At 41.4% G+C, this 13,030-nt stretch overlaps 1 protein-coding gene and 1 long non-coding RNA gene across 26 annotated transcripts in view; one reads left to right on the forward strand and one right to left on the reverse strand.

The window, feature by feature from the left end:
* The window catches only part of BPTF (bromodomain PHD finger transcription factor), a 46,736-nt gene extending 35,093 nt beyond the window's left edge, over window positions 1-11,643 (reverse strand). For 22 of the 23 annotated variants that reach the window (XM_015279969.4, XM_015279964.4, XM_040649742.2 and 19 more), the window contains exons 1-2: window positions 10,768-11,643; window positions 414-1,236 (exon numbers count right to left, since the gene is read on the reverse strand). In XM_015279969.4, coding sequence (XP_015135455.2) covers window positions 414-1,236; window positions 10,768-11,410 — 1,466 coding nt within the window. In that variant the 5' untranslated portion in view covers window positions 11,411-11,643. Of the gene's footprint in view, window positions 1-413; window positions 1,237-10,767 lie in introns of those variants that run through there. The other variant, XM_040649746.2, reaches the window with a different exon arrangement.
* Window positions 11,644-11,731: 88 nt separating this feature from the next.
* The window catches only part of LOC107052248, a 54,338-nt gene continuing 53,039 nt past the window's right edge, over window positions 11,732-13,030 (forward strand). For 2 of the 3 annotated variants that reach the window (XR_005840711.2, XR_003071145.3), the window contains exon 1: window positions 11,732-12,194. This is a non-coding gene — a long non-coding RNA (uncharacterized LOC107052248). Of the gene's footprint in view, window positions 12,195-12,759; window positions 12,796-13,030 lie in introns of all 3 variants that reach the window. The other variant, XR_003071141.3, reaches the window with a different exon arrangement.

Raw genomic sequence — 13,030 nt, forward strand, 5'->3', positions numbered from 1 at the left:
CAGTGTATCGAAATACTCTCCAGGCAGGTGACAGTACATCAAAACCAGTCTCCTATACATCATGTGATCAAAATGTATTTAAGCAGCACTTCAGTAAGTTAATGAGAACTCCAGTTTTCTGTAAAAGTTTGCTTTCTTTTCCTCACATTTATGCATTTTAGGTATCTTAAAATTAAGCCTCAGTCCCTGCTTTCCTCCCCTTTTAAAATATAATTTGAGAATACTTGTTTTGCACAAAAATTATGGAATAATTATATTCTCTTTAGAGAGATGAACTTAGAAAGTAAGTAAAGTCCTATCTAACAAAAGAATAATTATAAGATGGCAATAGTGCCTTACAGGATAGCCACTTGTAAAAACACATTCAATTCAATATTACTTTTCAGAAAGCACTAAATGCTTACTTTACTTACATAATGATTCTTCTGTTCAGGAACCAATATTTTCGCCTATGCCTGTCATATCCAATAGGTTCATGTCGGATGTATGGTTTATTTTTTTGGATTTCAGCGACGCAGTCAGTTACTCCAGGCACCTTATGTGCCACGCAGACTTCACACTGCCACTCATCTTCTGGTACCTCTTCAAGAGGTGGTTTCACACACTCTAAATGGTACACAGCTGAACAAGTTTCACAGCAAAGCAAATCCCCAAGTTTGTGACAAACCCTACAATGATCGTCATATTGAATAACACCTTCTGACATTAACTCTTCACGTGCAATGTTTGTTGTAAGAAACTGATCCACTAAAAACTGCAGAACCTTGATTTTATTCTCTACTGGTCCATAAGGATAGTCCTCTGTCTCTTGATAAGGAAGAACATGATGGTATTCCTTGTCACTCTCACAATATACTCGCAGAACCTCAGGCCACGTCATTCCATCTATGAAATACAAAGTGGAATTAACGCTATCTTTGAGGTCAGCGGGTCCAAAGGTAGTATTTGAAGTGTCTTCTTCACGTAAAACTGCTTTTAAAAGCACTATATGCATCTCTGCCATAAGTGTGCACTGCTCTTGACTTACCAGAGCAGCACAGAAGTCCTCAAAACGAAAAGGAGAAAGGCGTAAAACAGTGCCAAAGTTCCTTAGTACCTCATAGATGGCAATCACATTCATGATGTGCTCACTAGGCACCATTAAGTCCTCTGAGGATTTAGGAAACTCCAAAGGTGGGATATCCTTTTCTTCCAATATTGGAGAGCGAGGACGATGCACTCTTTGTCGTCTCCTACCTGGAATTAAAAACAACAGTAAGAACTTTGCCATTTCCAGATCAACACGTTAAAGGAGCTATCATCAATGACTGTACTAAAACTTCTTTCCAACCTATTGCAAGTTAAGGACTCGTGTCTTCACAGCTACTTAAGTAATATTTACCTAATAATCTTATTTAACTACAAATATAAAGCAGAATTTCAGATATTTATCTCATGTATTTTATTTTTAATCAGAGCTGTTGTATATCCCATGCAAGAGATATCTATTAAATCTTTTAAAATGACATAAAATTTCAATAATTCAAATCAGTTAAAAAGACAAACATTTCCCTCAGACAACATATTAAATTAGAAATACTCATTTTTCTTCAGTAATACTAGCTAATCATTCTTTCTTCTAGGAACATTAGCTTTCATCTTGAAGAATCAAGCTTCAGGTATTTTGTATTAAAACATTACAAACTGTTTTCCTATTGAATCATAACACATAGGAAAAATTATTTCAAGCAGATGTCTCAGGACATCAATTTCAACTGAATTAAAACACAAAAGAGAACCAAAATCCCTTTATCTACCGCTGTCCTACTAGAACTTTCCCACTGAGAGCCAACAAGCCAGAAATAAGTCAAATGAGACGTATGAAAATGCTGTGTTAGATGAAATGCCACACTTTCCTAACTTTCCTTCCACTAACTTAAATGCCCAGCAGAAGGAAAAATACAAGAGGAAAGTATCTGTATATGGTGTTAAAAGAAATATGAAATAATCAAAACAATGAAGTATTCAACTATACACAACTATTTCACAGCTATCAACTGAAGTGTTAAGAAGAACCTACTAAACCCACATTTTTATTTTTTATACTTAATGAATTTTGGACAATTCCAAACTAGTAGTTAAATCACCATCTTGGTTGAAAAAAATTAAGAATGGAGATTAAAAATGGTTTTAGGCCCTGAGGTAAATATACGCTGACCTAGGTAAACAATGACATTTTTAATTTATCAACAAAAGAAGTTTCAGTCATCTTGTAAGTTATAGTAATAGTGCTCCCTGGCATTCGTTCAACCCGCTCGACTTCCTCCCACACTTCCTGCATACTGATAGGAAATAAGTCTAATGAGGTAGGGTGGCAGAGAACGAGAAGATAAGCTATAGCACACAGATACTCAAATACAGATCTCAGTGAATTTGAAAATACCACTATGAAAAATCCAATGGATGGGGGAAAAAAAACATAGAAAAGCTGCCTTTAAGAAACAGTGTATACATATTTTAGAAATAAAAAGATGTAGAAAAGAATTACTGAAATGATTCCAGAAGAAAAATCAGTAATTCAGCAAGCATAGGCAGACAACACCCGCACAGCTTTGCCTTTCCAACTTTAAAGGTGGGAATGAAATTCCTAGCTACAAGCTAGACACTGCAAAACAATGTTTCAGAAAATGAGAGGCCACATGTTCCCATTACAGAAGCAATGGGTCAACATCATCTGCCTATAAAAATACATTTCCAGGTTTAGTACAGTTTGAGCTCTGCAGAAAATGAAAGCATGCTTGTGTGACTGCCTTTCAGTTTGCTGCTGCACGTATTGGTGGAAAGTGTTTGACCATAGCAAACACACCAAAACATAAGAGTTTCACAAGCAGGCAGAAGGCAAGCATTCCTATAGCAAGAAATGTCCAGGTTAAGCCCAAGTTCTCTTAGCTGTATACGTACAAAACAAAGCTGCCTTAATTAAAAGCTTCCAAAGCAACACACATTCACAGATGACATTATATTAAGGTCCTGAAATTTCCTTCAGTACTGCAGGATGGTGTAAGACCAGACCTAGCAAGAGGTCATGCAAGGCATCACAGACATTGCAGAATCACTGATGATCACCTTAAAGCCCACAAGACACAAAAAGCTGGCAGAGCTTTAAACTAGGATTCTTTAAGTGCCTGCAATTTTAGCAAAAAAAGATATAAAAAAAAATGTGGTCTCTCACACAGTAAAGAATAAATAAAATAAAAGAATCAGCCCTTGAAGAAAGCAGGCAGGCAGAACGATGGCCCTGATTTGCCTAAATGAATCAGAATCAACAACAAAAGACCCAAAAGCCCACCAAGAACAGTTAACTACAACAAATGAACGTTGCTGAAAGAAGCTACCACTTACATCCTCTCATTCTCTGAGATTTTCTACTCTAAGAACAAAATTACAATTCCTTCTTACACATTTTCATCCTTCACTGAAAAAGCAGACTAACCAGTCTTTTTGGTGTCTCTTTCACTGGGGGAAAAAAACTGATATTTTTATGTTACATCAGACAAAAGAAGCAGCAAAAAAAAAGAACCTTAAAGTAAGGCATTCTTAATGTTTTATGAAAACATTCTTAAAACGTTCTCTAACACTTCCTTTTGAAAAGGAAGCATAGTGGTTCAGGTAGAGCTATGGAACAAATATTATCAGGACTCAAAGTACATCACTAAATACCATAATAAAGTATTGTACTTTGGTGCAAGCACAGTGTAGTCAGCTGACTGTATTATTCACACCACACTCCATCTCCTACATGAAGCATCCTACAAACATTCATGTTTGTATTGGCACACAGCACAGACATTTCAGAATTATAGTATCTAACAGGTTAAACAATAAGGAAAAAGAGTGCATTAGAAAATGCATATCTCATTTGTGAATTTGGCATTATGCCCCATGACATACAGCACAGTTGCTAAACCATATCACTCAACTTTCCCACTCTGTACTGTAAAATCACACACCCTATCACACTCAAGTTTGAGACAGAAAAAGACAGAATACGTCCACTTCTGTTCCATCAAATTCCACAGCTTCATTGTGAAGGATAAGCTGATCTGTCAATAGCCTCCTGCTGCCCTGACTGGACTATTTACAGCATCCAGAGCACCTTGAGTGTCTCAGCATTACTCATTTATCTAACATATACTTCTTTTAAATCACATTCCTTCACTAGTCGACTCCAAAAGTGGTGAAGTAGTCTGCAGTAGTTGCCTCTCCCTATCTGGAATTCTCTAGTTGAGGAGTTGCCTGTAATTAAGATTAAAGAGTAAACAATTTTACTTGCATGGCACATTTAATTATAAATATTGAGAACTATAGTCTACACTTGCCATAATCTATTAAAATAATTTATATTACAAAAATTCAAGGAAAATACACTAATGATATTTGAAACAAACTGAAGTTGCTGAACTGGTGAAGTCTATTCAGTCTATTCAACGTCATTGGTTTAAACGTTGACTTTTTGAAATTTAGAAATGAACAGGAGTTGAAAAGGAACAAAAAACTTGTCTCCATTTACAGACCAAAAGCCAGCACCCCTCAGATCTGCTATACGTTAACACTGGAGAATACAGAACTTAAAAAAATAAAAATACATTCCCCATCTTTAACAAATCTTCTGTTTTATGTAGCCAGTTTTAAAACAGTATTTGAATGAATCGTTTGCATCAGGGTCCAAAACATAAAGGCTATATTGTGACTAAATGTGATGCTTTTTGCACTTCAGTTGTACGCAGATTGCCATACACATGTAAGCTAACAAAAATCAGACAAAAAAAAATGCAGTTTTGCCTCATCTCACTTATGCTACCTACCCCTTCACTCCAGATGCACAGTACTAGGAAACACAGCTTTCAGCCCAACAGTTTTTCCAAGTAATGGACTTGGAGATGAAGGCCCTATGCGGGAAATATTCTGCCAGAATCACTGTCTTGTTTAAACAGGGAGAGCAGTAGCTGCACTGTTATGACCTTACAAGTAAACACTGGCTCCAGTATTTCTTGGTTAGAAAGATCACAACTGCTCTAATTCCTCTTAAAACTTTCCCTTCCTCACAATTTCTCAGCACTTGGGCGCCAAGGCTCCTGCATAGAGCTTCTGATGGTGGCTAAGGTGGGGAGAATAAACTTGGTATAGGGGAAAGAACAGAGACTGCAGTTTCACATATTCCAGTAATGTCGCAGAAGGATAAAAAAAAAATTGAACAAAAAACCTCACAGACACACAGCACAGAGTTTATGCCAGCAAATGAAAGGGTTTTCAATTTATCCTAAGAAAGAAGGAAGATTGAATTTTGGCTTCATATTCCATAGTTTAAGTCAAACCACACTACTCCCATATAAAAAGTCCATCTTTAGTAAAATAGAACTGAGTTAGACTTGTGTCTCAGAGCATGAGTCACTACAGAAACTTCCCAACCTAAAGACCAATTGGCAATTACATGATCTCCTGGAAGCATGAGCCTTTAGAGAAGATACCCTCTGCTATGTTTTACTTTGTCCTAGAAAGTTTGGCTTTCTATCACTTTTCTAAACCTACAGTCTTATTTCTGTTCAATTTTAATAAGAATACAAAATCAGACATCTCCCACACATATACTAGTCTCTAACATTCAGATTTCAGATGGGAACATGCAGTAACACAAGTTCTTGCTGGATATCACTGAGAAAACTTACAATGTCTGCTAAAAGTACTACGAAAACATTTGGAGTGGGTTTTTTTTTTTTTTTGCTCCCTGTCTCCCAGCAGCATGCAAACTGGATACAACTGTTTGTCACAGCAATATCCAAACCGGTTCCTTAATTAAAAGTCATTCTCTTGGGAAAGTATTTGCTCAGCTTACACCAGAGTGGAAAAAACAGTACAGTGAAAGTGAATTAGTTTAACACAAAATAAGAATTGCTTAAGAAAAGCAGTAGCAGAAAAATCAAAATTATTTTCTTGGGATGGGTGAAATTTTTCCAGACACTTTTTTCCTTTTGACATGACAACCAGAATGTTTCTAAGATTCAGGATGATCTCCTTCAGAACAAGATGCATTTATAACTCTATTATAAGCACAGCTCCAACACAAATACTGCTTTGCAGCAGTCACACCTAACTGAAAGTCATTTGGCCGGAAAAAGGAAAAGCCAAGAAGGTAAATTTCAAATCTAAGGCAACATAAAAAATGAGACATATCAAACACCACCAATGCTTCGGGAGCTGAATCACAAATGCGAAAATAATCGGTTATGAGACAAGATCCTGAGAGCACTTTCCTGAGTGCACTTATGTCAGGAATTCTCAGCACGTGCTCCTGAGCTAAGGATGGCTGCCACCTTTGTACTGAACTACGTCTTCATGCTCTTCAAAAACTGAACTGAATGCTTCTCTGGTTATTTCTTTTTTTCAGTTGGTACACCTGTTGGCATACTGACATATCAAACAGTTCTCTAATTTTATAGAAACATTTTAATTTTTCAACATTAGGATCAGCCGTGCAATGTCAGTAGGAGCCAAGAACAAACAATCTCTATACTCTATAGCATAATTTTAACACTTGAAGGACAAGCGCAAGACAAGCAGTCAATGGAATTCCACATTGTCATTCTGAGAAGTACTCAGTCACACTTCTTTTGTGCCTCAAACCCAGGCAAGTTTAAAAGAAAAAAAGCAGCACTATGACACCAGTTCTACATTCTGACAATTTCTTAGCTGGGACACACTCAAGATAAGCTACAACTGATTTCACAGGTTAGTAAGCTCTAGGAGCTCCCCCTCTAATTGACTAAAGCCCCCAGCTACCCACCTCATGCTAGTTCTATGCAACACAAAGACCGACCAACAAATTTTACTGCAGATCTATAAAAAAGACTGTACTCCATATTTATCTGCAGTACATCAAATTATTCCGCTATCTTTTAAAATGTACATTCCTTGATAATAGTATTTGCTGCACAGAATTGCTTAGAGAAATGGCTGATGGCGAAGTGCAGATCCGCATGTCAATACAGCAGTATCAGCCACTAATTTGACCCACGCTATTTCTCTGCTAGGACTTGAACTTGCCTTCTGTATCTTTTATGACTTGCTGGCTGAACTAGCGACAGTTCCCCCAGTTAGCAAATCAAAGTGTAAATCCCTGAACTGTAAAATAAGAGCATGCCAGATGTAGAGAGCAGGTGAGATGTTTGGGAGGCTGACAAATCCTCTCACACAGTAAACAAGAGGCTGCATATCTTACAATTGTATCTCCATGCCTCCACTTAACTCTTCATGAGCAAGAAAGTCTGTTAAAGTGTAAAATTACTACCGACAGAAAACGTAGCGACTAGTTTCCAGTTAAATTCTTTCACCCTGAAGATCAAAGCTCTCTTGTGAAATAACTAATTAACAAAAGCAACAGTCAATCGCTGTAATGCTCACAGCCCATCAATATCCATCTAAAGAAATTAATATATCTTAAATGACAGAGCTTTTGACTTGTATCTTCAGCATTGAGCATTAGCTCGTTAGACAGGCTGATGATTTCCTTAGCCAAAATCTAGATTCCAAGCTTTAGATAATGAAAAAAACCAAACAAAGCCTCCAGGAAAAAAAAAGGATTTCTAAGCATCTTGATTAAGATTTTCTTTAAATTTCCACTACGCATGGAAAACAACCCAATTGTGATGAGCCTAAACGTTTGTTAGAGCAAGCAGGTAACGGTAAAAATGCTTAGTGAGAAGATATATGGGATACCTGTCCACAAAGTACATCTACCTTTTGGGGATAAACAAATAACAGAAAAAACATGAACATAAAATCCCCCCATCAAAGGCCATTCCAGCAGGAGACAGCAATCAAACATACCCAGCCACACAAACTTTAAGCATTCCATTAATAAGCATGATATTGAAGGCATTTTTTACTATTCCAAAGATTGTGATTCTCTAAATACTTTTATAATAATATAGTAATAATTATTCAAGTTTGAGACATAATACCATAATACCACAGTGGAGCACAAAAATCATGCCTTACTTGGCTAGAGACATTGTACTGTGTTCTTTTAAATTAACTGTTAAGAATATAAATAAGAAAAAAATGTAGGAAGTCTGCCACCCCTTTAAGTGGAATGTCATTTAAATGCAAATCTTGGTTAGTAGGACAGTTTGGTTCTTACTGCAATTTTTCAATACTCTGCTCTACAAAATGAACTCTTCAGCCCTGAAGACTACATCCTGGTTGTTAGTAATTCAAGCTGCATGTGATCCAGAGGAGATAAGTAGAGAACAATTGTACATCATCTTGTCTAGGAGAAAAACTGGTGGGCACTGCGTGATTTCGTGGCACTGACTAAAACAAAAGAGATACTCCTCCAAGTTCCACTGTTAACCACAGGAACTTTGTCACTGTATGTTACAACTGATATTACTTGAAGATAAATATATGAAAGGTAAAAAAGTGTGAAGAGCTATAGACTAATTCTGTCTCAGCAGGCACCTGGGTCAAAGAGCACCAGAGCCTGAAGGCATATCACTGTGTGCCTGCCCTACTCTTTGGGTTTTGATGGATCTTTTCCTTGTCCATTAAAATGGTTCTAACATTAAGGGTCTCTTCCTGGATTCTGATAAGATGAAGATTTAAATTAATGCCACCACTGTGTAGCACATTCACAATGCAGGTATTTGTTCAAGAGAAACAAGACACAGACTGAGCTGATCAAATGAAAAGTTTGTACCTTCCTCTTTGCAAAGGAGGGGGGAGAGGCCTTTAGGCCAACACTGAACTAATGAGAACTGCCAGTAAAAGCCTGAACAACATCAACATTTTAACCATCAACCACACAGTGTAGAAAAAGCACATAAAGGTGAAAATGCTTACACTTAAACTTTTTAGAAATAAATTACCTTGACCAAGTGAAAAATACACACATAAATCAGAGAAGAGTTTTCTGATACACTTAAATACCACCTACAATCTGTCTCTGCTTGCACACAGTAGAACACACTGAGGCATCTCGTTATTTGACAAAATTCTTAAGTATATTTCCAAAGCTGAATACACCCATACTTCCTAGAACGCATGTTAAACCTGGATGTTCACATCAAAAACACCTTCCTGACCAACACAATTAAAATAATCTTTCCCTGACAAAAAAAACCCCTAACAAGTTAATGAGTCACCAAACTGAACAGAAAATTAAGAACTAAAAGTCAGGAAAGTACTTTTTTTTTCTCCTGTGAAGCTATACTTCAAACTTTGGCAACATATTTAAAAAAAACTCAATTTCACTGTATGACAACTGCAACAAATAAACCAGTATTAACACCTTAAAAATGCCTCTTACCTTTAACTCATTTAGTAATATATGTATTTATTTGAATTCATTTAAATTCCTAAGTATATGGATATAGACTTTTAATAGGTAGGTGTCCTCATAGTTTTTAAGGGACTATAATAAAATCATATAATGGGCTGATACCACTGACCCCCTAAAATAAAACTAAATGACACACTTAATAGTCAGTACTTCACCTTTAAAAAAACAAAAAACAGCTAACTACTCTAAACTACATTTAAAACAAACAAAAAAAAATCCAACATTAAAAAAAAAAACCCCACAATCTGTTCCTGCCTCTTCCAAATTGGCCACTGTTTGTCATCCTGTAACCCAATTCAGAAACACTCCTAGGTTACGCCTAAGTTTAACTACTCTCCTGGTTCAGAGACTTCAAAGAAAAATTTCTAAGCTTGAACTCTGTTCTGGAATGAATTCAAATAAATTTAAAGTGCTCAAGTTTAGAGAGAGAATTTTTGAAGCTTGAAACCTACATACCTAGGGAACTAATGGATATATATATATATATATATAATGGAACTAGGGATAAACAGAAGTATAGGCCTTAAAAGTAAAACTGAGCCTAAATCTGTCACTAGAGGTTCAAAAAAAAAAAAAAAAAAGTAATCACAAAGACATTTAAAAAGCTTTAACTCAAATGCAAGTTTTAAAGGTTGCCACATCTTGAAATAACTGCAGGATTTAAAACCCAGACATTAGACTCAAACTCCACCTTTTCATCTCTGCGCCCTATTAAGTAAAACTGGGTTTACACCCTTGCAATGAGGCCCTGTGCACTTTTCCCCAAACTGTAACAATGCAATCTCCATTTTGAACAATGCACCTCATTTCCCTCCTTGGAAAGCTCGTTTTGTCTTAAAGACAGTAAATGCTGATTCCAGTTATACTCTGATTTTGAAAACTTACAAATTTCCAATGCTTATGGCTTTTTTAGGCCACTTAAAGTTGCATGTGCTCCTTTTCAACATCAAGTTATATTTGCAAGCACAAGCCATCCTTTGCTGCTTATATTCAAAATGACCCCTTTGCAAGGCACGCATCCCATTTCCCTTGTTTTTAAATAGTAAGTGAACGCTCCATACACTTCTGACATCGTTTGCAACACGTTCTGGAGTACCATGCAGTTCTGCAGCAGTCAGAATCTCCATGCATATTTGCAAAGCGCCCCTTGTTCCAGCATGTACTTCCTTCCTTCCCTCCCCTCGCTGCGTTTGTAAGCGCGTTCTAACGTCCCCCGCACCTGTGGGGCTGCCAGGAGTTAAGCTGCATACCCCCTCACCCCTGTGAGTGCTTGCGGGCATCCCTTACGTACAAGGATGGGAGGAAGAATGCATGCGGATTGGACTTGCAAACCTAGAGGGAGCGTGTACGCTGCCCTGGGCTGGTGCGAGTTTATCCCGCTGACTCTCTACCTGGGGTGCTGCTGTAGGTGCTGTGGCTCCTGAAGCTGCTCTCAGTGCAATAACTGGCATCGTCTTCATCCTCCATCTCTTCGGGGTAGTCAGAGTCATCGTCGTCCTCCTCCTCCATGATCTCCTCCTCCTCTTCCTCCTCAGAGTCCTGGTTATCCTCGGGGTCTGCCTCCTCTTCCTCGTCGGACACCATGCTCTCCTCCTCCTCTTCGCTCTCATGATCATCGTACACCACTTTGCTGATGCTCCTCCTGGACGAGGCAGCCCTGCCTTGGCTGTTGCAGCTGCCTCCTCCGCCTCCTCCCCCTGCTCCTCCAGCCCCGGCCCTGCCCCTACCCTTACCGCTGCTGCCTCCCCCACCAGGGGTGCTGCTGCTGCCGCTGCCTCCCTTCCTCTTGCTGCCCCCCCTGGGGGAGACGGCGGCGGAGGAAGAGGCCTGGGCAGCCCCGGCCCCTTTCTGCTTGGGCCCCGCCGCCGTCTCCGCCTGGGCCGAGCTCGCCCACCTGCCGCGGCTGCTGCCCCGCTGCCGGGACCTCAGCCCCCCGATGGGGCCCGCCGCGGAGGGCGGAGCCGGGGAGCTCGCCTGAGCGGTGCCCGCCGCCGGCTGCTGCTGCTTGGGCGGCCTGCCTCGCCGGCCCCGCATCTCTGGGCGCTGGCCGAGAGGGGGAAGGGAGGGGAAAGGAAGGCTCGGGAGGGCGCTCGGAGTCCGGACAGGCGGCTACGGGGAAGCTCCCCCCCTGCGAGGGATCCGGGCCGGGGAGGGGGGCCGCCGAGCTGTGAGGGCCGAGGGCTCAATCCGAATTGCCGGCGTCCCGCTCCGGATCGCCACCGGCCGCCATCTTGTTTCTTCGTCTCTGCCTCGGCTCGCTCCGCTCTGACTGGGGGAAGCGGCGGCGGCAGCAGGCCCCGAGCGCCTCACGTGACCAGCCGCGCCCGCCAGCCGCCGCCAGGGGGCGCAGCAGCCGCCGGCCGCGAGAGCCATGTTGGAGCCGGCGTTCAGGGGCGGCTCAGAGCCCGGGCCGAGGGGTATCCCCGCTCCACGCGCTGCCCCCCGCCACTCCCTCAGCGCCCTCTTTGCCGCCGTCCCCTCACACCAGGACAGAGCCCCCCGACCCACAACCACCTGTCACGCGGCGCTGTCCCCGCACGCTGCCCACCACGAAGTTGCCCTCAGCCCCAGTGCCGGGCGCTCCCGGGGCTCTCCGCCTCTCCCTGACCCCTAGCTGAAGTTGCCCTGAGGCTGCTGCCCCCCAGGAGGCGGCTGCGAGCCCACCTCAGACTCACCGTCTCCCTGCGCCTGGATAAAGACGCCCGTTACCGGTCCTTGATACCAGAGCTCGCCTCGCGCCCTCAGGGGAGTCCCCTCGCTCCACGTCCCACAGCTTCAGCCCGGCTGGGCGTCCCGCCCGGGAAAGCTGCGAGCGCAGGTAGGCAACGGGCTGAGCCCGCCACTGCGGCCTGAGGGGGCTCAGCCGCTCCTACCACCGGAGCTCCTCAGGGCGGGCTCCCCTCAAGGCGGGCTCCCCTCAGGGCAGGTTCCCCCCGCCCGCACCGCGCTGACAGCCTTCCTCAGCCTGAACACCCATGTCCCATATTAAGATCCTGGACTTCAAATCTTCCCCATTATGCAGAAATTAATGTGCTTTTACAGCTCACCTTTACCTTGCTGGGATCACTAAAGCAAATTAAGGCTGAGACCTCATAGGGACCTGCTCTTTGAATTTTGGTCAGTGTAGTTTCTCTGAACTGTTCACTTGGCTCTACAAAATGGAGCTGGGCTTCATTTAGTTTGTATTCCCTCATTTTCACATTTGTCTGAGCCTCCAGCGTTTTAAAAATCCAGAGACCAACTGCCCTATTGGGCTTCTAATACCACCACTTCAGGTGATAGTATCAGCCCCCTGACCAAAAGCAGGATAAAACAAAAAAGCAACCCAAGGCCTGTCAGCATCTCGATACCTACAACCTGCCTTTTTCTTGCTAAATCTACAGAAGTTTGGGAACCCAGAAATTCCAGTCCTCTCTTCAGTAAGTAAGCATGTTCACACTGTCATTTTCTCTTGGTATTTTGCTAATGTTTCTGTGCAATACATGCAACTTAATACTGGTCAGTCATGCCATAAGCATACCAGTTTTATATCCAATGTGTAATTTAAATTGCATTCTTCTACGCTCATTTCTGAAGCGTCTTTTCTTCATTAACCTGTTGTTCAGGCTGAGTACCTCATTAAACCCACAAATATGCCACAGTGTAAGAAATGCA

Source organism: Gallus gallus, chromosome 18 (assembly GCF_016699485.2).
Source record: "Gallus gallus isolate bGalGal1 chromosome 18, bGalGal1.mat.broiler.GRCg7b, whole genome shotgun sequence".
Taxonomy (NCBI): Eukaryota; Metazoa; Chordata; class Aves; order Galliformes; family Phasianidae; genus Gallus; species Gallus gallus.